General features: G+C 36.8%; 1 protein-coding gene across 1 annotated transcript; it reads right to left on the bottom strand.

Annotated features, from left to right (window-relative positions):
- Positions 1 to 1,604: 1,604 nt before the first annotated feature.
- Positions 1,605 to 20,006, bottom strand: tmem183a (transmembrane protein 183A). The gene is made up of 8 exons (XM_052034998.1): positions 19,775 to 20,006; positions 17,897 to 17,986; positions 13,782 to 13,949; positions 12,325 to 12,484; positions 11,556 to 11,736; positions 7,862 to 7,942; positions 6,777 to 6,932; positions 1,605 to 5,943 (listed from the first exon to the last, which is right to left on the bottom strand). Exons 1-8 carry the CDS (start codon positions 19,989 to 19,991, stop codon positions 5,758 to 5,760), a joined length of 1,239 nt encoding a protein of 412 aa, XP_051890958.1. The 5' UTR covers positions 19,992 to 20,006; the 3' UTR covers positions 1,605 to 5,757.
- Positions 20,007 to 21,994: the final 1,988 nt, after the last annotated feature.

The raw sequence follows: 21,994 nt of genomic DNA, 5'->3' as shown, positions 1-21,994 counted from the left end.
CAGAAAAAGAGTATACTGAAAGATTTTGAAAAGGTTGGACTGAATCAGACACCCAGGTGAAGACACAAGACCATATTTACAACCAGCAATTTTTTGAGTCAATGATGGCACAAGGTTCACTTATATGGAAAGGGTGAATTGTCCTGACTTTTCAAGACATTTGATTTTGCGAGAGCCTCAATCTAAACATTCTGGTATTGAGCAGAAGCTTTGTTTATTTGCCAGAATTAAATAAAGATCTTGAAAAACTAGTAGATATGTGTGCTATCAAGACTGCAGATCCAAACCAGCAAAAACATTTTAATAACGTTGGAAATCACCATCAAGATCTTTCCAAAGAGTACATCATTACGAGAAGTGGATTAGTAATTTAGAACTCATAGTTACTTGAATTGGATTGTGGCAAAACATACTGGATTTGAATCACAATAAAAGAAAACTAAAGAAGAAAATTGGATTCATTTTCTTATGTCCTTTCTTACCTGAAAGAATCTTAAAATACAGCCTTTAGTTTTGTCTGTTTCTATTTGGCCACTTCGAAAAATTGCATTGTTCACATTTTCCACTATATTATCAAACCGAGAGATCAGCAAGAATTGGAGGTCCTCAAAGTAGAATTACAAGTTTGCTCAAGTTTAACAAGATATCGATTGCCAAACCTTTTGCTGAAGTGCAGAATGATCTCACATTCCATAATAGATTGCACTCCCACTGGGTTAAAAATGTACGTGTCAACAAGATGGAAAAACACCAACAATGAAAATTCCATGAGGGCGGTACAGTGGTGCAGCTAGTGGAGCCACTGCCTCATAGTGCCGGAGACCCAAGTTCAATCTGCATGGGGTTTGCACATTTTTACCTCTGGGTTCACCAGTTTTCTCCCACATTGCAAAGATGTGCAGCTTGGTAGGATAATTGGTCACTATAAATTGTTCCTAGTGTGTAGGCAAGTGATAGAATCTAGGGGGAGTTGATGAGAATTGGGGAATTTAAAAAAATTGGGATTAGTGTCAGGTTAGTGTAAATAAGTGGTTGCTGGTCAGTATGAACTTTGTGGGCCAGGGGGCCTGTTTCTGTGCTGCATCTCTCTGACTTGATTAAAATCAAAGTGACTTAAAGAACCTCTGAATAGGTTGAATCAGTAAATAAACATTTTGTTTACAGTTGTAACTGGTGTACAGTTCAACAATGTCAATCACCCTAAATTACCCTGACCCATTGGTCAAATGAACAAAACTTGACTGTGAGCATCTGCCAGTGCATTAACATCCAAGCCAAACACTCTCATCCAACATCTATATATGGATTTTCAGCAAGATATACTGGATAATAAATCAGCAGGAACCCATACCAATTTTCTCTTACACCTAAAGTGCTTGAAGACAATTCAGGGCCTTGACCCATCAACCACTTGAGATGAACATTGACCATAGGATCAAACTTTGGATCCTCACAATTTATATTTTTCAGCAGATAGATTACACATACAATGTTATCAAGGTAAAAGTTAAAAACTACAATAATCTACAATAATTCTGTTGGCCATGGTTAGTAACTGGTTGATTTGTTGTCAACATACAAAGCAAACTATGGACTATAGTTCAGTCACTTCAAGATTGTGGTTTATCTTTATTTGTTGAATGTATATTCAGCAATAGTGTACAATCAGAAAAAGTTATGCAATTTAGAGATAAATATCAGTAACATTAAAACACTTCAAAGTAATGTTCAGTTTTATAAAGTGTTCATTTTTGAAACTGGCAGGTTTGCAAGGGACACAGAGGTCACAATGTTTGCAAAATAGCCATAAACACCAAATGAGTTATCTATATTCCAGTTCTGTCCTACTGATAATCCCAGATCTTAATATTTCCACCAGCAATATTGAGATATGCAGTTAACAGTTTCTATCTCTGCAATTCCTCCCCTAAATTTCACCCACTCTTCTCTTGAATGCCCCTTAAAATTTGAATCACCCAAATATTGCCACATATGGCCGGTGATCAAATGAAGTTGAAAAGGCTCTCCAATTGTTTTATGAGAATACAAACATCTATTTACTCACCCCATAAATGAAAATGTCCTTGTTTAAACAAAACTCAAAAGTGAAAAATTGGTTTCACTTTAGTTTCCCAATGAAGCTGGTAACATGGTGTTCAGTTTAGAAATTCATCAACACAACTTGTAACAAAGAAAGAATTTATAACATCAGACGATCTTACATGAACTTTATTGGGGTCTGAAACTCTAGTCTAAAAATGAAAATAATGCCATTCGAAAAATTATTTGTTTAGCAAATATGCTACTTAAATTTCCATAAAATTTACGTTCTACATTTTAAAATGGAAATTCTAATAGTCCAATGAAAGAAACTTCAAGAAATGAACGCAGGAAATCATGCTCATCAGTTGTCAACCTACATCAAGTTCAACACTTACATAGTCCAGTTAAAGTAACCATGATAAATTTCAGTTGATTTGAATAATATTTAGCCGTACAATTTCAACATAATGCTCAAATAGAATTGACCAGTTTAGAGTACAATTCAAAGATTTCTGGCTTGCTGCAATTATAGTACATGTTCAATAGCAGTGAAATTTTGACTATATCAGCACTTCACATGAATAAATCCACATCTGTTTTGTCCACTCAGTGGTACTTTAAATATTTAATCTTAATAGACGTTAGTTTCAAAATAGGATATTTACATAACTTTGCAGATCTCAATTTTAAATCACATCATAATAACATGCCAACAATTAGATTTAGTTATATTTGACGGTGAAGCTTAATTACTTTCCTCCAATATCTTCATATCTCTAACTGGGCATGTATTAATTCAAATACCACAAGTGGACTAAATCCAGAATCAGAAAATTAAGTTTTTTTAAGCAACATTTAGATCCACTACTTATTAAAATTTCCTACTCAGAACACAGACGGATAAATCATTAACTTCTGTCCAGTGTCTTTGAATCTAATGGGAAGAATCTAGTTCATTACAGCTGTACTTCAGTAGCATGCATGTAACCAGCAGTACCTGGACTTTTGCATTTCTGAAAATTACCAGGGAGAAGAATTAATGGTCTCAATACATATCCAAAAAATTGAATGATAGCTCAATACCTGATCTCTATATCAGATGATCTTCAATATCTGTGTAAAAACTAGGCTATCAATATACCTGTGTCAAAAAAAAATGCATCACCCAAATATAAACTTCGATTACTATTCATTAAACATTTGCCTGCCTTTTGTGTGTACTGCCAGAAGGCTTGGTGAAATAAAGTTTATTATATAAAAGAAATCTCAAAGCAAATAGGTTTCTAAGGTGAAACAAACTTCAGATGAAATACATTATCCTGGACATGCTACTATACACAAGATGCTGATTTTCACAAAAGTCAACATTCCAAGAAGACAAATCACTTTCACATCTAACGAAAGATTTCTTCAATGTTACCTAGAATTTCTCAATTATCTGGAACATGGACCAAATGTATGGTACCTGCATTAGTGAATAATCAGTTACATTTCATGAAAGATACTAGATTTTGCTTTTAGAAAAGATAAACGAAGTGTAATATGGGACAATAGCAAGCTAGGATTTTCACAGCATGTTAATTTTGATCTACGAATGTATCATTCCCAGTTGAAAATTGAACATTTAACTTTACATTCCATGGTTAAAATACAAGTTTTAAAACAAAGTTGGCAAATGGTTTATTGTTTGAATACATATACTAGTAAATTAATGTACCAGATGGTAAATTTGAACCAAACAGTCATAATTAAAGGCTTATTCCAACAATTTCAAGAAAAAAGTCTTGAAGTAAAATATTAGCAATGTCCCAATGGTTTCCCAAAAGCTAAAATATCTGCAACTTTCTTAAGCTCAGCTGTAAATGTCTGAATTTTGTGCATATGCAGCGCCATTTTAGAACCAATGCATCTACAAACTCAACTCCTAAACTGTGTTTAAACATGTTGTACGTGTACATTTGAAAAAAGTTTTTGCAAAAAGCTCAAATACAAAGTACTTCTTGTAAAATACTAATGAAAGAAACTCAAAATCTTCAATATTATTTTCATACATTGGCTTAAGTGCCTACATTGGAATGAACACTGCTCTGTCAGCTTCACATGACAGTAAAATATGTGCCACTAAACTTAAATAAATTGCCATGTGCTGTGCAAAAATCAGTATTGCTACAATTTCCTGCCATAATCAAATTGGTCAATCAGAAACACAAGACCTGTATCTATCCACGACATTGTAATCAATTATACTTCTAATTTTTTTCAAATTCCACTTGAACAGTAATTTATTTTGCTAAACAAGTTAAGATTCATTTGGGATTGGGATTATTTTACTTCATTAACGTAGCATGTTTGCCTTCCAAGATAGACCAATGAAGTGCTCAACCTCTCACCATTTTAAGGTCTTTAAAGGAGTCAGGTAGCATGTTAAAAGTAGTGGAGACTAATTCAAAACAAATCAAGCTCTGCAGTTTTGCTTAGTCAAAAACTGGACTGCAGCAAGGAGTATGAAACTGAAACAAACAAAATTTGTGATTGACAAGATCAGTCACTTTTAGTGTTCCCAAAAGATCTTCATTAAAAAGCATCAGTACCTTTCATGCATTGTGCACGACAGTTTCTGTCCTCAGATAGCAAGAAGCGAATCCTTAAATGCAACCTGTTTGACTGATGAAGGAAACTATTAGCAATCCCATATACAAAAATGTGACAGGATTATCAGATTATTGGAAACATAAATGGACTTTAAGTTTTCCAGAGGTTCAAAAATGGCCCAGATAAACTGAATGGGTGAGGTTTAAATTATCAACTTAAAATTCAAAATTCAGTACCTGCAGTTTTTTGCTTTTCAAGTTCAATTCAAAATTCTTTTGTGCATTTCTAAAGTTGTGTCAATCAATGCCCCACTGGCAATCAAAATCCCATCAACAAATTACACAGAACAAAACTAACGTCTTACATTTTTAATCGGTTTCTAATTGAGCAGAATTAAAATAGTATGTAAAGATCAGAGAAAAATGGGAACTTCAAAATAATGTTCCATACAAAGATTCTCTTTGTAACAAGTTAACTTCTGGCTCCAAAGTCTTCTAATGATTCATGATGATGATCATGATGCCCTGTAAGTTTTACTAGAGTGAAGTGTGTTTAATGGTAATGAAGTACTATTGCAAGCTTGTCCAGAAAACTGGTTTTGCAATAACCTTTTGTGGAAATACATTATAAAGAGAGCAATGTTTTTATTGGTTACTGTCAATACCAACTAAAAACAATGCACACTACATGAATGTGTCACAAGTGACGGGTACTCTGTGCATGCAGCTTCCTACCCTTTGTACATCACTGCAAGTATTTAACAATTTCATACTAATCAAGCAAGAGAAAACCAATCCCCGCAACATCAAGCATTCTGCAAAATGTATATGTATAAAATAATGAGAAACATGTGAAGTTGAACTACCTTTATATAAATTACTTTTCAGACAAGATTAGTTTTCCCTGATTCTCAGATATGGGGCTCCAAATGGAGTTCACATTTCAGCCCTCAATATTTGCACTTCAGCGGCAAATACCTTTGACATTTATGAATCACAAAATTCTACATTCCATAAGTCACTCCTCTAAAAACTGAATTCATTCTCCATATCTAACATGCAATTCATTTTAGTGTCCAATATTTTTCCTTTCAGTTTTATGTCATTTTAAAGGGAAATAATATTAAATACTGGCAGAAAAGGGATATTGTGGATGCCACCAGTCCAGTAAACGCACGCTATGCACAGGATCCAAAATAACTTGGAGTCCTTGGTCCTTTTTAGGCTTCTTGCCTTGTGGAAGTGGGGAGTCTTGAAAGAGCATTCTGACTCGATGGTGCCTCATATCAGTGCTCACATTTATTGTAAACTGTGGAAGGAACAAAAAAAAATAATTTTTAACAACCTGAGGAAGTCTGAACAGACATTAGTCAATTAAATGTTTTAAATGCAGTCTTGTGAGATAACTTACAAAACTTGCAAGATACCAAATCAGAGACACTGTTCAATAAATCCAATGAACATGATTATGAAGTAAATTCAGCAGCAGCTAAAATCAGGGGTTGGATTTTGGACTTCCATCGTTCCCCCAACAAAAGTCAGTCCCAACAGAAGCCTATACTTCTTACAAATATTTTTAAGCATATACAATTTGGGATACTATGCCAAATTATGAACAAAATTGTTCATGGAAGACTTCTACAATATTAGTCAGAAGAGTTTATTCCACAGATTAGAATGAGACAAATATTTTCAACTCCATGCTTACATGAGGTATCAGTAATGTTTCCACTTTTGCCTATTCCTGAAACAATAGTACCCCTGAGTGATAAAGAAATAAGCTAGATGATTAAAAGTTCTTAATTGAAAATGTTTTTAACTACATCTTGCCCTCAACCTTCCCCAAATTTGTAACCAGATAAATAATCTATCTTTTATTTTTCCTATTTTGATTAATATTAAGGATGTATGGCTACAATGATATAGGCATCCAGAGTAGAAATGATTGATGGGAATTTCTATCATCAAACAAGCTGCTGTAAGTCATTGTCCCACTCCACCCTATCCCCTGCATTAGCCCATGTGATGCTGCCAATAAAACCTCACTAGGATGAGATAGGAAGCAGAGCAAATTTAAACCACTTAAATTATGCACATTACTTAGTGTTATAATACATTTAGAACATTCAGATTTGATCTTACCAAAGCTAATGTCATTCCCATAACCACAGGTGTGAAGATGAAGTTGAAAGTAGTGATCTGTAATAAGTAGCAGTCTTGGTCAGGGTTCTTGTGTACTTGTTCGTACTGTCTGGGAAACTGAAGTCCATTTCGACAGCCATTCTTCAACTTAGGAGACTGATGGATACAAATTGTTCAAGTTAGTTGAAAATAAACCATTTCCACCACAAACAGACTCATCTATTGTATTATAGCAAACAGTTCTGACAGCAAATATGGGAGACAAAACAGGAATTAGATTGTAGCTTTTACAAAGCATGCCAGCTATTAAATTCCACCAAGAAGTTCTCAATTCTCCTTAAAGTATGGATACTTTGCTGTGCTAGCAATCCACAGGTATAAGTCACCCTCTAGCAATCTGATGCTTTCATGGGCCTTCATGAACATTTCCAAGCTCTTTAGTAATAAGAGTCCAATCTTGCCTGCAACCAAAATTTTCACTAGTTACAGTTCCTGTCTATAGATAAGAAACCAAAAGGCAGTTTTTACCTCCTCAGGGAAGTCAAAACCAACCTTATAACCCTTTTACTCTAGACAAGGTGGGATCAATTATGACTTGGTTCATCAAACCTGGAGCCTGCCTAAACCAATTGAGAAAGGAGACAGAATAAAGTGTTTAAGATTTTTATTTGGAGTTAACAAGGGGTTCAGGATGCCGAAAGGATATCTACCATAGAAAACTTCCTTGCATTAGTTAAGTTCTCCTGGTCTATTATTTTTACTATTCAATTTTGTCTCTTTCCACCCACTTTGATCATCTTAATTACACCTAAAGCATGTATTTTATTACTCTTGAGATTTCCCCAAGTGCAAATAGTTTAACCACAAATATGCTGTCCTTAGGAAGGGTCTAATAGAAGCAAACTATATATCTGTGGGAACAAATTGGACTTAGCTTGGCATCTACCAATAAAAGTGAGAATGCAGGTTCAATGTAGTTCCATAAATTGAAATAAACATCTGTGATATTGTTAAAACATTTAAAACAAAATGGTACCATACTTAGAACTAAACACTAATTATCAACTTCAAACTTTAGTGCAAACCTGCTTTTTGAATTTGTAGTTGAACTCCCATCTTTGGTCTGACCTATTTCCACTTCCTTTCTTGCACCAGTACAGCAAGCACTAGAAAAAACACACTTATTTATGCTCAATGGTCAAACATTCAGTGTCACATATTACTTATAAAAATTCACAAATTTTGTAGGAAATTGGAATTAAAAATGACTTCAGTAACAGCAGACAATGTTTTGCCAGCAAGATTTGTCATATACAAATTAAAGGCACAAATATACTTGCACGTTTCCATCATTTTTATAAAGCAAATTGTCATTACCAGTCAGATAAAAGCATACATCAGTTAAGTAACTGCATTATTAATTTTACTCCATTTACTAAGGATTATCCCAACAACAGAAATCTAAACAGCTGCCCAAGACAAACTACTCCACACATTAATTGTTTGAACAATCCACCGGCTATAGAAACAAATATTCAGGTGCAATTCCATGACTGCAGATATATGTAATTTAAATGGGCATGTTTCAAAATAGCTAACCTATTCAAACTAGCAGTGTCATCCACCTGCATTTGCAAAAGCACAATCCAATGAGATATTTAAAACTTTCAACGTACCTTGTGCACACTAGATTCTGATGGCAATTGCCTCCATACTAAACAGAGGTAGAAAGGAGGGCAAAGACTTGATTACTAGCAGTATTACGTGTCAGTGAGTACACATATTGGAAGATATGTAAATGAACATGTGGCTGAAGAGAATATGCAGTAAGGTGGCACCTGTTCAAGGTAAATAGGATGAGCTTCAATAGTCAGGGATAATATCTTCATGGTAAGGTTCTTCACAGCAATACAAGGAGGAAGACGGCCAAAATTGGACGTGGAATATAGGGGCTTAGTAAACCAGTCTGGAAGGCAGAGTTAGTAAAGACTGGGATAAAAGAGCATTATGTTGGTGCAGCAGGTGGTGTTGCTGCCACACAGCACCAGCAACCCAGATTCAGTCCTGTTCTAGGGTGCTGTCCGTATGGAGTTTGCAGATTTATTGGGGGAACTGTGGAAGTCCAAAATCCAACCCTTGATTTTAGCTGCCGCTGAATTTACTTCACAGCCACATTCATCGGATCTATTGAACATTGCCTCTGATTTAGTATCTCGCAAATTTTGTGGGTTATCTTACAAGATTGCAGTTAAAGCATTTAATTGACTAATGTATGTTCAGACTTCCCTTTATTCCATGGTCTACTGTCCTCTTCTACCGGATTCCTCTTCTTCAGCCCTTTGCCTCTTCTACCGGATTCCTCTTCTTCAGCCCTTTGCCTCTTCTACCTATCACCTCTCAGCTTCTTGCATCATTCCCTTTCATCCCCCTTCCCCCACCCACCACCTGCCAGCCTGTGCTCTTACCCCTCCCCCAACCTTCTTATTCTTGCTTCTGCCCTCTTCCTTTCCAGTTCTGATGAAGGGTCTCGACCTGAAACATCAACTGTTTATTCCCTCTATGGAAGCTGCCTGACCAGCTGAGTTCCTCCAGCATTTTGTATTGTGTGTCCCAGTGGCTGGATGGGTTCCCTGCAGACACCCTAGTTTCATCCCACATTCCAAAGATGTGCCTGTAGGATGACTGGCTGCTCTAAACTGCCATTAGTGTCGGTGGTTGGCAAAAGAATCAGGAGTTGATCAGCACGAGAGAGAATAGGTTACAGAAAAAAAAGTGGGGGAATACCAAGTGGGGGATTGCTCAGATCTGGTGTAGAATTGATGGTCCAAATGGCCTCCATCTATATCAAAAATGTAAGAAAAGGAAGTTTTGTTTTGGGCCAGAACTCCATCCTTCATACTTTTAATATAAGGAACCTGGGGTTACAGGAATAAAGGTGATGAAATGAGGGCACAGATAGACATGTGGAAGTACGAGGGTGGTCATGACTGAAACATGACTTGAAGATGATCAGGAAAGGCAGCTGAACATTATCGATGACAAGGCGAAATTAGACAAGGTACAGAGGGGTGAAAGAGGTGGTAGCATAGTCATACTGGCTAAGGAAACAACTACTGCTGGAGGCACCAGAAAGGACAATCACCTAGAAGGTTGTGTACTTTATATATAGGCCCTCTTACAAAATAGGAGATAAAGTAGCAAATATTTCAAAGTGTAAAACACTGAGCAAGGCAAAAAACACAATGTTGTGAGAGTTGGGAAATTTTAACTATGCTGACATTAACTGGGAAACCTGAGCAAACAGGTAGAGTAAGAGCAAAATTCTTGAAATGAAAAATGTTATTAAAATTTGGATTTAACAATAAAGAAAGAAAATGGTAGTGGAACTAGACTTGGTTTAAGATAAGTAGTGAAGGCAGCACTGGGAGAAATTATTAGAGTCAGATAATTATTTAATTAAATTTATTTTAGTGTTCCCTCTCTCTCTCTCTATACACACACACACACAGACACATGCACACACACACACGCGCGCACACACACACACATACACACACACACATGTGTGTGTGTATATATATATATATATATATATATATATATATATATACACACACACACACACACACACATACACACTTAATATATGAGAGAGAGAGAGCCAGAGAGAGAGCCAGAGAGCACGACAGAGAGGACAAAGATGGACCCAGAATAAAAGTCCTACAATTGGGCAAAGCCAATTTTATTGAGCAAAGTAAATGGGAAACAGCAACTAGAAGCTACATCAGTATGAGTGCAACAGGAAACATTCAAGGAAGAGATAGCAAGCATTCAGAACGAATATGTAGTCACTGAAACAGGGAGCTCTTCAGTCCTAGATCTCGTGGATGTTAAAGGACATACAGGGCACAATAAAGCTAAAGAATATTTGTGACAGATACCAAGAGTTCAACACCAGAATATAGAAGATGCAGAGGTTATTAACAGGAAATAAGGATGCGAAAGATGTTGCATGAAAACAATATTGGCAGGGTAAATCAAGGAAAAACCTTAAGTTCTTTAAATATATGAAAGAGAGGATTAAAAAGGAAAGAGCAGGACACTTTAGAGACCAAAACTGCAACTAGGGGTGTGGATGCAGAACACCTGTAAAGTTCTGAATGACTATTTCACGTACTTGCAATAGAGAGTGCAACAAAGGAGCACCAAACTGATTCCTGACAGGGTAGGTTTGTTACGTGAGAGCTGAAGCAGAGAGTCTTGTAATTCTAAACTGAAGAGAAAATTAGAGATCTCATTTAAACAAAATTCTTTGGGAGCTTGACAGGATTGATGAAGAGGTGATTGTTACTAATGCTGCAGTGTCTGAAACCAGAGGTCAGAGTCTCAAAGTAAGGGGTTACCTATTCAGGACTGAGGTGAGAAATTTCTTCACCCAGAGGTTAGTTGATTTTCTACTCCTGTGAGCGATTCAATGTATGTTTAAATCAAAGATCAATAGATTTTTGGATATTCATGGAATCAAAGAATATGATTCAGGAAAGTGGCAGACATAAAGCATGAGCCATGAACAGGTGCAATGGATCAAATAGCCTACTCCTGCTTTTATGTTCTGGTGTAGGACTGCGAAATCTGCATTCCACAATTCTTTGTGCAACACTGATCCCGTCAAGAGTAAATTTGGGATTATTTACTGCAATTAAAAGACTTCTAATTTGTTTAATCAGAATTCACCAGTCCAAACAATGGAAAATTACAGGACATTAAATATCCACTTACACTGCAATTCTGTAACGTGGTTGGAGTTGACTCGGGAATTGCTGGTTTCTCTAACAGACGAGAACGAAATGGCTCATACATGTGGTACAAAGAACGAATCACACAGGCACGCAGCGAACTCAACCTTCCTATGACTTCACGTTGCAAACGTTCAGGCAAGTACACATCTGGACAGTAATACCTATAAATTAAGCAGGATTATGGATCAGTTAAGAATGCAGCAAAATGTGCCTTTGATATGGACACGTTAAAAATAATGTGGATTGAAGTACATTTATGGTGAACCCTGAAGACACAGAAAGAAAAAGATATCTAATGTTATTCCAAGTTGCTCATCTTATATTGGTTTAAGAGTACAATGCAGTTACTATAGTTTATAATCTCACATTTCCATAAGAAACCAAACCAAAATGATTTGAGAATTACCGAACAAATCTCTTCTCATCCTAACTTGGGAATCTATGAAAACGGTGGACATGAAGAACCTGGCAGCATTACAGTTTTCACTATAGCTGCGGTTTGATTTCAGCTCAGAACACCAAAGTATGATTTGCAAAGGTGAACCAAGGAAATAACTTCCAACTGCATTTGTACGTTTCCTGGCCTGCAATGAATGGTTAAGCTTATTGTTCGTAAATAGTATGTACAGTTCATCTGTAAAAAGGATACCTTCAGACTCATTGCTGCACCTATGATAAATGTTCGCTTCTGAATTAGCACCTGTAGCTGGCAATAATGTACAGAAAAAAAAGTATACAAAGAAACTCACCTCTTGTATAATCTGGTCCAAAAAGCAGCTGTACAGGTAACAGCCCAAGCATTTTTACAAATGAGGGCAAACTTAACAATATCTTCAGGGCGTATGTAAGATGCCAGAAATAACCAAATATCTATAGGATACTGTTCTCCACAGTCCTCTGCATCCTCCACTGGGAAAGGAGAGAAAAAAAGCTCATTTTAGCAAATACAATTGGGGAAACTGAGTCAAAATGCATTTTTTTTCCCACAATAATAAAATGAATTCCATCCTGGTTAACACTGGAATTAGTTACTATTCCAACTGTAAATCAGAACTACCAACTGTGACTGTTAGGCACTCAGTAGTTAGATGCTTTGAATCACCAGTCAAAAGATCACTCCTGTTCATTTATATTTTTCTGAAGTACAACAGAAATTTGATCTGGGCAATTGAAACGCGGGACAAATGGAATTGATAGGAAAACTACTTCATGCATTTTATTCTTAAAAAGGTATTAAAATTAGATATAAATGAAAGTAAAAAGATGGAATACTGGGATTATATAATTATACCACATGTACAAACTGATTGTGTGATGCATCATTCATATTTTCCCAATCTCATGAATCTGTAATAATAGTGGCAATCTTTGGAACACATGGGATTTGAAGATATTGGAAAACTAAGTGTTAAAACTGAACAAAATAAAACCACTAGACAATGGAATTAGTAAAAGGGCAAAACTCGCAGGAATGATTTATGTTCTTCGACAGACATTTTACCTACAGCAAATGGTTTGCCAAAGAAATACACAACTTGAATATCAGCTTTATACGGCTGAGGCAGAACTTTAGTGATACACGCGTAACAATTGCTTGGTCAGAGTATCGCCCTGAGATAACTGCAGTGAAACCCAGAGTGGTGGTACCAGATTGACAGTTTTTCCAGATGATTGTTTATTAATCCTATTATTTAACACACTTGTAATTCTTTTTAAGATGTTGCACAGTAATATAATTTTTTTTAAGGGGAGTGTGGGAAATGGGGCCTCAGTGAATTTAAGGAAAGTGTGGGAAACTGTGAATCAGATGCTGAACCATCAGGATTTCCAAACATTCAGTTTTATTGTAACAATTAAGAGAATAAACAGCGGTATCTATTAAATTAATCCATATTCCTGAAATGCATTTCTGAGTATTCCCATAATGTTGAATTCTCAGCTACAGAGAGAAATACGAAGTAATGGTATATGAATAAAAAATTTGCAACATCTGTTGTTACTCAAACTATGTTGCAAGAATGACAGAAGTAAGGCAATTGACTCAACAGGATGACCAAGTACAAATGCAAAACAATTTTCATGCAATGTACAGAATATTGTAAAAGACAGTTTTGGGTAGTGGTCAAGCCGACAACTCATTTTGAACAGTAACTGCCAAGTGCAGCATATAATTAACAATACAACTTAAAATGGCAAAAATTTTTACCTTGCTGTCTTTTGCTTTTCTTTTTCCTAGAGACCTTCAACTCATTGGAGTGACCATCAGCATCTACTTCATCACTGCTGTCACAGTCCAAATGATCCTCAGCTACAGAGGAAAGAGCTTCTTCTGTTACAGGGACTTGAGATGCCTCCAAACCACATAGCAACTTTACTAAAACAAAATTACCAAAATTAGTCTTTTATGTTTCTTTGGCATTAAGTGAGACAGACCTGTAATTCCAAGAGATAACGATACTTTGTAATAATGAAATATTTTAGAAAACGTTAAATGAGAGGTAGCAACAAAGCTTCTATGTTAAGTGTGTAAAACAGTGCAATTCAAAATATTCCCTTCCCATGGCCCCGGGTTCAATCTGGAGAGAATATATGAAACTACAATAACAAATTTCAGAAACAGTGGGACCATCACTGGTGATGGCAAAGTAATTAAATACGATAAAATTAAAACATTCATCCACAGCAATATGGAAACTTCTAAAACTTGGTAACATTTAAGCAAGAAGATTCCACAATAATATGCTTCTTGTGCAACTTTTTCTTTTGGCCAGGCTACATGCTCAATGCCATCCTGCTCATTCCCTCACACACCTATTTACTGTCACACACACACACTCTCTCTGTTCCTGATGGTGCCCAACTGCAACGAGCAAAGCAGCCCGCACTGCCCCACCCATTCCCCCCATCACAGCAGTACCAAGTTCTACTCTAATCCTCATTGAGAAATTGTGACTGACAGTTGTGCAAGAATGGTTGGCAGTAGCTCTTGATAGAAGACACCAAACCATTATTAGCTAATAGGAAATGATTTTGTTAACCAATATAAAATGTGTTATCTAGCTAAAGCTTCTCCATCACCCAGAAACGAACAGGGTGTGGCTGACTTGCAAATTAACATAATTAATAAACTAGTCATTTTTTTTTTTGCAGTTTTGTCCATCTTATCCACAACTCAGCTGGAAATATTGAAGTTTATTCTTAAATTTTAGGTAGAGGCTAACACTTATGACATTAAGAGATCAATACCAAATCCAGTAAATCCCAGGGACCTTTCAATTGTGTCCATCCCAGATTATGAACGTCTGAATTATGAACAACCTGTACATACAAACAAGCATTTGGGAGACTGGCAAGATGGATTTGCTCACTGCTGCGGGGCTGCAAGCATCACGTGCCAGGGGAAACAGAACGGGACACTGCTCTCTCCCCACCATTCACCTCCAACTTGAACCACAACAATCAGGAGCTGGGTTGAGTCGAGCAGAGCTGGGAGCACTAAGCAGACCCACTTGCTCACTCACCGAGTCAGTGGGGTCGGCTGGCAGCTGCTCTTCCTATGCCAACTCGCTCTCCCATCACAGCCATGTGTGATCCTCTTCCATGCACTGTTGTTGTTCATTTCAGACATACGAACAGTTCTCTGGAACGTAACCCTGTCATGACCCAAGGACTGCCTGTACTGAGCTCCATTCCACATGACTCCAGAACAATAACAATAAATTAGACTATGTCAACTGCATTTCATAATAGGAGCTTATGAAAGAAAATTTAAGAGTGGCTCTATAATAAAAGGATAGATAGCAATAATCCATCCCTGGTTTACACACACCTATTCCAAACAAACATCTGACTTGGATTGAGATCTGCGTGTGGATTGGTTATGTTTCACTAGACTAGCCTTGCATAGTGTAAATCTGGCAAGGAACTTATGGAATTATGATAAGGATAATATATCAATTAGAATAATTTATTTTTACCTTCACCCATTATTTTATTACATCTTTGTTCTTAAATCATATATGCAAATACCATCTCCCCTCAAGAAAATCTGTTCACTTTCACTGCGCATCTATAATCTATGAAACTAGGCCCAATCACCTTGACTGCAGAAATAGAGAACTTACAAGTTCTATGTAGACAATGGAAGAATTAAACTAACATTACAAAGCAGTTAAATAATAAAAGTTATTTCATATTCAAGTCTATGCCATAAAGCCATTCAACAGCCCATCCCATGGAGTTCCCAAATCAAGAGGTCTCCCCACCAGCATTGGGAGCAATTCCTTTATTCAATTACCTCTATTAGTGTTTATCAAAGAATTGCAAGTTTGTTCAGTAATGTGATCCTAGAGCTACAGACACATCTGCAGAAATTGATTTCACATGAGAGAACTGTTTGGGTTTCTTTTCTACACTCTCTTCAACTGCTAGATGGAAACTGTGTTGCCACTGAGATTAGTGGTAACTGGCAGACAACAATGTACTTTCTTCCTACTGAATGCCCACAAGGTGCCTTTGCTTTTGTGTCTGTCATGGAACCTGTGGTCACAAACAAAGAGTATAAGTTGTCTGAGAAGTGCTGGTATTCCAAATAGACCAGTCATTCCAGTGGAGCAGATAGCTGACGACCATTCCATTATGCAATCAACTTTCCACTTGATTTGGAGAAATTTCCAGAGTAATTGGCTGATGCTTCCAGAAATTTTAGATGGTATTAAATCCAATTTTCATGTCTATGAAAGATAACTCAGCTTCACAGCAGGATCTTGGTGTCATTCTGTAGGTCGACAGTAAAGACACTCTGCAGCAGCTTCCCAAAGAAGATAGTAGGACTTTGAATCTTGTATAGAGTCTTATCATCAATGTTTACTGATAAGCAAAGATAACTATGAATATTACGTAGTGCTTGATTGTCGTCAAGTTCTCCATGATGAAGGGCATATGGTCATTTGTAAACCGAATGTGCACTTTGGTCTTTGACACTGAGCAACGTAAAATTTACACCGGTAAATTTCTAAAAAGGTCTAGAACAGACCAGAAGTCACTCATGTCGTGTTCAAGGATGGCAGTGTCATTCTGCTGCTGGTCAAAGACCTTGGCCTTCAAATGATGTCCAAAGCTAAGGAAATGTCCAAAAACCGAAAAGCTCTCCTCCGTACATTTTGGCATCAATTGTTGTGGGGCAGGAGAAATTGGCAGATTTGTTTTAACGGTGTTAAGGGAAATTCAGCTTTGCACAATGGTACACACTTATATACCGATACACTGCACTGCAAATACATGTCCATACCAATCATGCCCCATTCCCAAGTTTTCTGGTTTTATTCACAACATTTGACTGGAAGTAGTAGGAATAGGAAGAACAAGTCATTCTTATGTTACAAAAATCAATTCACAACATTAATTTAAAACAATGCTAAAAGTGTTTTTGTCAGTAGTCAGTCAATAATTGCCAAGCTGCAGCATACTCATTTGAATAAGGTGGTCACATATGCAGGATTTAAGCCTGGTCCAAAGACTTGAACAAGTTGTCAGTGCAGTACTAATGGAATACAGCAAGACCCCATCACGTGGATGCAAATATCTCAAAACATAATTAAAAAAAAGAACAGATTAGCCTTAAGCATTAACAGATTAGCCTTAAGCATTATCTATCCCTTTAACATTGTAGGTTAATTGGCCACTGTAAATTGCTCCTAGTGGATGGGCGAGTGGTGGAATCTGGGGATATTTGATGTAAGTATGGGGAGAATAAAAAAAATGGGATTAATGTAACGTTAAGAGTAACAGATAGTTGATAGTTAGCGTGGACTCAGTGGATGGAAGAGCCTGTTTTGGTGTTATATCTTTCTCTGATTCTGTAATATCATTACAATATATTCAGTTATTACTCCACAGCTGATTGAATTTGCTCTGCCCAAATTGTTTACCACGTTTGTTTTCTTACTTATCACTTATCTATGCCTACATTCCAAAAATGCTTCACATTCAATTAAGTACATGGTGTACCTCAAGATCACAGAAAATCCTAAATGAATACAGGTTGCCTCTTTCTTGGCCAAAAGTTGATTCTTTGCAATAAGTTAACATTGAATACTTATCAGGTATATAGTCTGTTTATTCAATTTTGGCACAACACGAGACATTAAGTGCATAAAATGGTTAAATGGAATTAATCTGCATGTACGTTTCAGGGCTTGAATAACATTAAATAGAAGGCAGAAATATGGCAATTAGCAGTAAAAAGCCTGGTTGGAAACCTAAAACTATGCATGAAAAGTTTAATCAATTAGTAACTTGAAAAATATTTCCAAAGCAAACCTTCTTTTTGAATTGCATTCGCCACAGCTTTCTTTACTCTACCAGTCTTCACAATAGCTGGGTCTGAATCGGCATAATCTGCCACAGTAACTGAAAAGCAAAAGTTAAAACATTTTAAAAACTCTTATAAGTAGATCTGTAAAATAAGAAAAATGGAAACATACATTCTTTGTTGCCACTAGATGAGAATTTTTAAGTGCAATTAGGAGCTCTCATCCAAACTTGCCACAAAGAATACCAGCAGAAGTTTATAGAACCATATCTTAACATTTGGCTTTTCATACCATCTACATTACACTATCTCCTTCTACCTTGGCATGTTTCATTAAACAAAGGCTACCCAAGCTCTTTTCATACAGCACCTTAAGACTGATAGAATTGCTGCAGTATAATCTGGCCCACTGAACCAGCACCCAGATAGTGCCACCACCACAGTGAAACTGAATTGAAATTCTAAAGCAGAAAATTTTCAATGCTAGTTTTCAATAACCAGCCAATTCTTTGGATGGCTGTGCCAGCATTTAAAGCCACTCATTTGCCTTAACGTAAATGAACTGTACCCCAATTTGAGATAATGTTATTCATAAAGCCACAATGCCAAGGGCACATTAAGAAAAAAAAATCTGATTGGTAGAGTAAAAACAGAAAAGGAAATTAATTGTGGGTAACACAGTAGGCAGAGCTGCTGCCTGACAGCTCCAGCAACTCCTGACCTCGGTGCTGTCTGCTTGCATGGAGTCTGCACACCCTTTTTATAAAGTGTGGGCTCCCCCTCCAACCTGCCGAATGCTTCAGTTTCCTCTACATCCCAAAAGGCAGGCAGGCAGGCTGTCAGATTATTTGGCCATTGTAAATTGATCCTACCGTGTAGGTGAGTAGGAAAATCTCAGGAGAGTTGGGAACGTGTGGAGATTAAGTTATGGGGCAATTACTGAGAAAATGGAATTACTCTAAGAGCCAGCATAGAAATAAGCCATTAGGTCATTGAGTCTAGATCGTAAGGAAATGTATAGAAATCATTCACTGTCAAACTGCACATTTCCACGATAGTAGCATTTAAAGACATTAATGTTCATAAACACGTTCAATATGAACATTATCAATCTGTGCAAATATTGTCCCTATCCCCTAAACACAAACTATTTTTACTAGTTATAATCTGATCAATAGTAAAGTCAACAATAAGTAATAAGTCCATAATATAAATAAAAAGTTTCCATGAAAACTTTGCTTAATGCAAGGAAGGAGGAACAGCTTCTCTCCCCTCAACACGTCCGATTTGTTCCTCTCTTCTGTTTACTGGCTACACGCTCAGTTCTGATGTAGGGTCTGGACCCGAAACGTCGACCATCCCTCTGCCCCCACAGGTATTGCCTGACCCATTGAATTCTTCCAGCAGTGTGTGTGTGTGTGTGTGTGTGTGTGTGTGTGTGTGTGTGTTTTGCTCCAGATTCCAGCATCTGCAGTCTCTTATGTTTTCACGTCCTACTGGACAACCAGGTAGAAGGGCGCGGCCTCAGACACTCCCGGTGGAGAGTGCATTCAAACTGATCTTTTGTTGCTCAATCCTCCCAATTACGGCAACGTTTTAGATCCGAATGCGATTGTCGTGAAGGTCGATAGAGGCAACATTCAATGGTTCAGTCACAGCCGTGCTGACAGGTCAGAATGGGACCACCGTTTGGTGACAAATGGACGGTCTAACCTAGCACGAACTAACTTGATAACGGCTCAGCTCCGAGACTGACATGTCTATGAGCCAATCAGGTGCCCGCTCGGACAGAGAAGCGAGTGGGAACCAATCAGAGCAGGACAGCGGCTGGAAGTTAGGTTGCGCTGCCGCGCTGATTCAATTCGCTTTCCCTGGGTCGCTTTTACCTGCTTCAGAAGAAATGTTTCCCCGGTATTTCAGCCGTTTTCTGTTCCCTTTCTTTGGCATGGCGGCGGCGGCGACGACACGGAACCGAAACACGCTATCGAGAGTCCTTCCATGTTGCAAAGCCAACAGGAAAAACGGAAAGAAAAGAGAAAATTGTTCGGTGAATAAAATACAACCCTCCGGGATCTTCAGCCATATTGGAAGTGAGACTCCCATCAGCCCCGGCTCTCGGGGCAACCCGCATGCGCAGGAAATGAGAGTCAGGAGAATGCAGATGCTAGCAATGTGGAATAAAAAGCAGAGAGTGGCGGAAACGCTCAGCAGGTCAGGCAGCATCTGTGGAAAGAACAGAATTAATGCATAAAGTCAAAAATGCTTCGTCAGCATCTGCAGTTTCCAGCATTGGCATTTGTTTGATTTTAATTAACTGATGAATTCACTGCCATTTCTCTTCCAGGGAATGCTAGCCTTGAAGAAGTTGCGCTCTCTCCAACCTGATTTCTGTCAGTCTCTTCAGTGGTTTCTGTTTCCCTCTGGTGTTTGATAAGGTGTGACCAAAATTTTCTTCCACAATTGCATCTCTTCCTTAGCTCTGACAATGTGAATCTGACTCTTTTAATCTTGATTCTCTTTCCACAAATGCTGCATGACCTGAAGAGTGTTTCCAGTATTTTCTGTTTTATTTTGGATATCCAGCATCTGCAGTCCTTTGATTTTCATGGACAATAAAATGCTAGCCTAGCTGATGTACAAATCCGGAAATTAAAAAAAACATTATAAATAACTCAAGGTTTTAGAAAGTACACACTTACTGGAGGCTATCTAGCTAAATGTGTTGTAGATATTTCCTTACATTTAACTATTCCTTGAATAATACAATAATGTTTTCACCAGCTGTTATTTCCTATAATGAACACAATTTGAAGCTGTAGATTAGTGAATCAATCCTGAAATTGCTTTGAAATTTTTTAAACCATTAACCTCAAAATCTTAAGTTTTCCTTATTTTAACTTAGGCATTTTTAAATGTAAAGTTTTCTACCTGTACACTTTTTTCTATATGGGAATTTTATTTTCAATCTGTTCAGTTAGAAATACTTTAGAAGCAGTTGTGGACATAGTTTGGATATAGGCTTAAATGTTATATTTGTCACACATATTATAATTGTAGTCAAGTAATCACAAGTATGCCTGCCTGTACTGATGATATGATGTGAATCTTTTCTATAATCTCTTGATCATCATCAATGGATCTAAAGAGTCATTTAACAAACTTGAAGTAGAGTGCTATTCATAGTCTGAACGAGGAAATGTGCATACTGAGGTGGAGACAGATCATATATAAAAAAAAGGATGAATTTTTTTAAAAGAAGTTAGAGCCAGTTTGTGAATATAGATTGATATTCTTAAATTCCTTGTTTATACATTTTGTAGCAAAACAACTAATTTAAAATTGTAATCACATGATATGAAATGGTAGCCATGCAAGGATATTGACCTAGCACTCAATTTTAGTTCTTTCTCCCTAGAACTTGACCACATTCGTTAACTATATGGAAATGCAACTTTTTTGTCAAAAATCATATGTTTTTAGTGAGCCTGAAGCACTTCATTCTATGTGATTTAGTAAAATGCAGAAAATTTTCCTGCACTATATTAAAATAATTAGTCTTCTCTAGCAATCAATGGTCAAAGCTGAACAGCCTGGAAATAGCAATAATGAGCATTTTTCAGATTGTTTTAACTTTTATTAACTTTATCAATGTTATCATAGTTAAAATTTCTTTTCGTCTCTGAAAAATGCAAATAATTTTTGTTCCTAGCTTATAATTAATTTTTAATTGCTCGTGATTCCTAGTATTGTAAGCATTTTCCATGTTTAGCTATTGGTTTCAGTACTTGAATCTTTTCTACATTAGGTGTGCATCAATGACAGCTTTAAGAAAAGATTCCCTGACTAGGTACAATCCATTCAATAGTGAATTTTTATCACACTAATGTGAAAACTTTCTAATTCTCAAAGTTAATAAATAGAACTGAAATATTAAGCAAATGGAACTTATCTGTTAGTCTTGGATCATTATTTCATATAAACTAAGGGACCAAAATTTATTGGATTTCCTGCCTGAGAATTTCTTACTTATTTGATGTGGTAAACTTCCTTTCCATTACAAGTGGGTGCAACATTCTGCCTATATAACTTGAGCTCAAAAAACTAGA

The sequence above is a fragment of the Pristis pectinata genome, chromosome 20, assembly GCF_009764475.1.
Source record: "Pristis pectinata isolate sPriPec2 chromosome 20, sPriPec2.1.pri, whole genome shotgun sequence".
NCBI lineage: Eukaryota > Metazoa > Chordata > Chondrichthyes > Rhinopristiformes > Pristidae > Pristis > Pristis pectinata.
The sequence above is the reverse complement of the archived record's forward strand: the minus strand, read 5'-3'. Positions and strand labels throughout refer to the sequence as shown.

Coding starts and splice junctions, on each gene's coding strand:
- tmem183a (XM_052034998.1), bottom strand. CDS start 19,991: ATGGGAGTCTCACTTCCAATATGGCTGAAGATCCCGGAGGGTTGTATT. Junction 12,485..13,781: donor GAAAAGCAAAAGACAGCAAG/GTAAAAATTTTT, acceptor CTCCTTTCCCAG/TGGAGGATGCAGAGGACTGT. Junction 7,943..11,555: donor CCACGTTACAGAATTGCAGT/GTAAGTGGATAT, acceptor TGTTTTTTCTAG/TGCTTGCTGTACTGGTGCAA.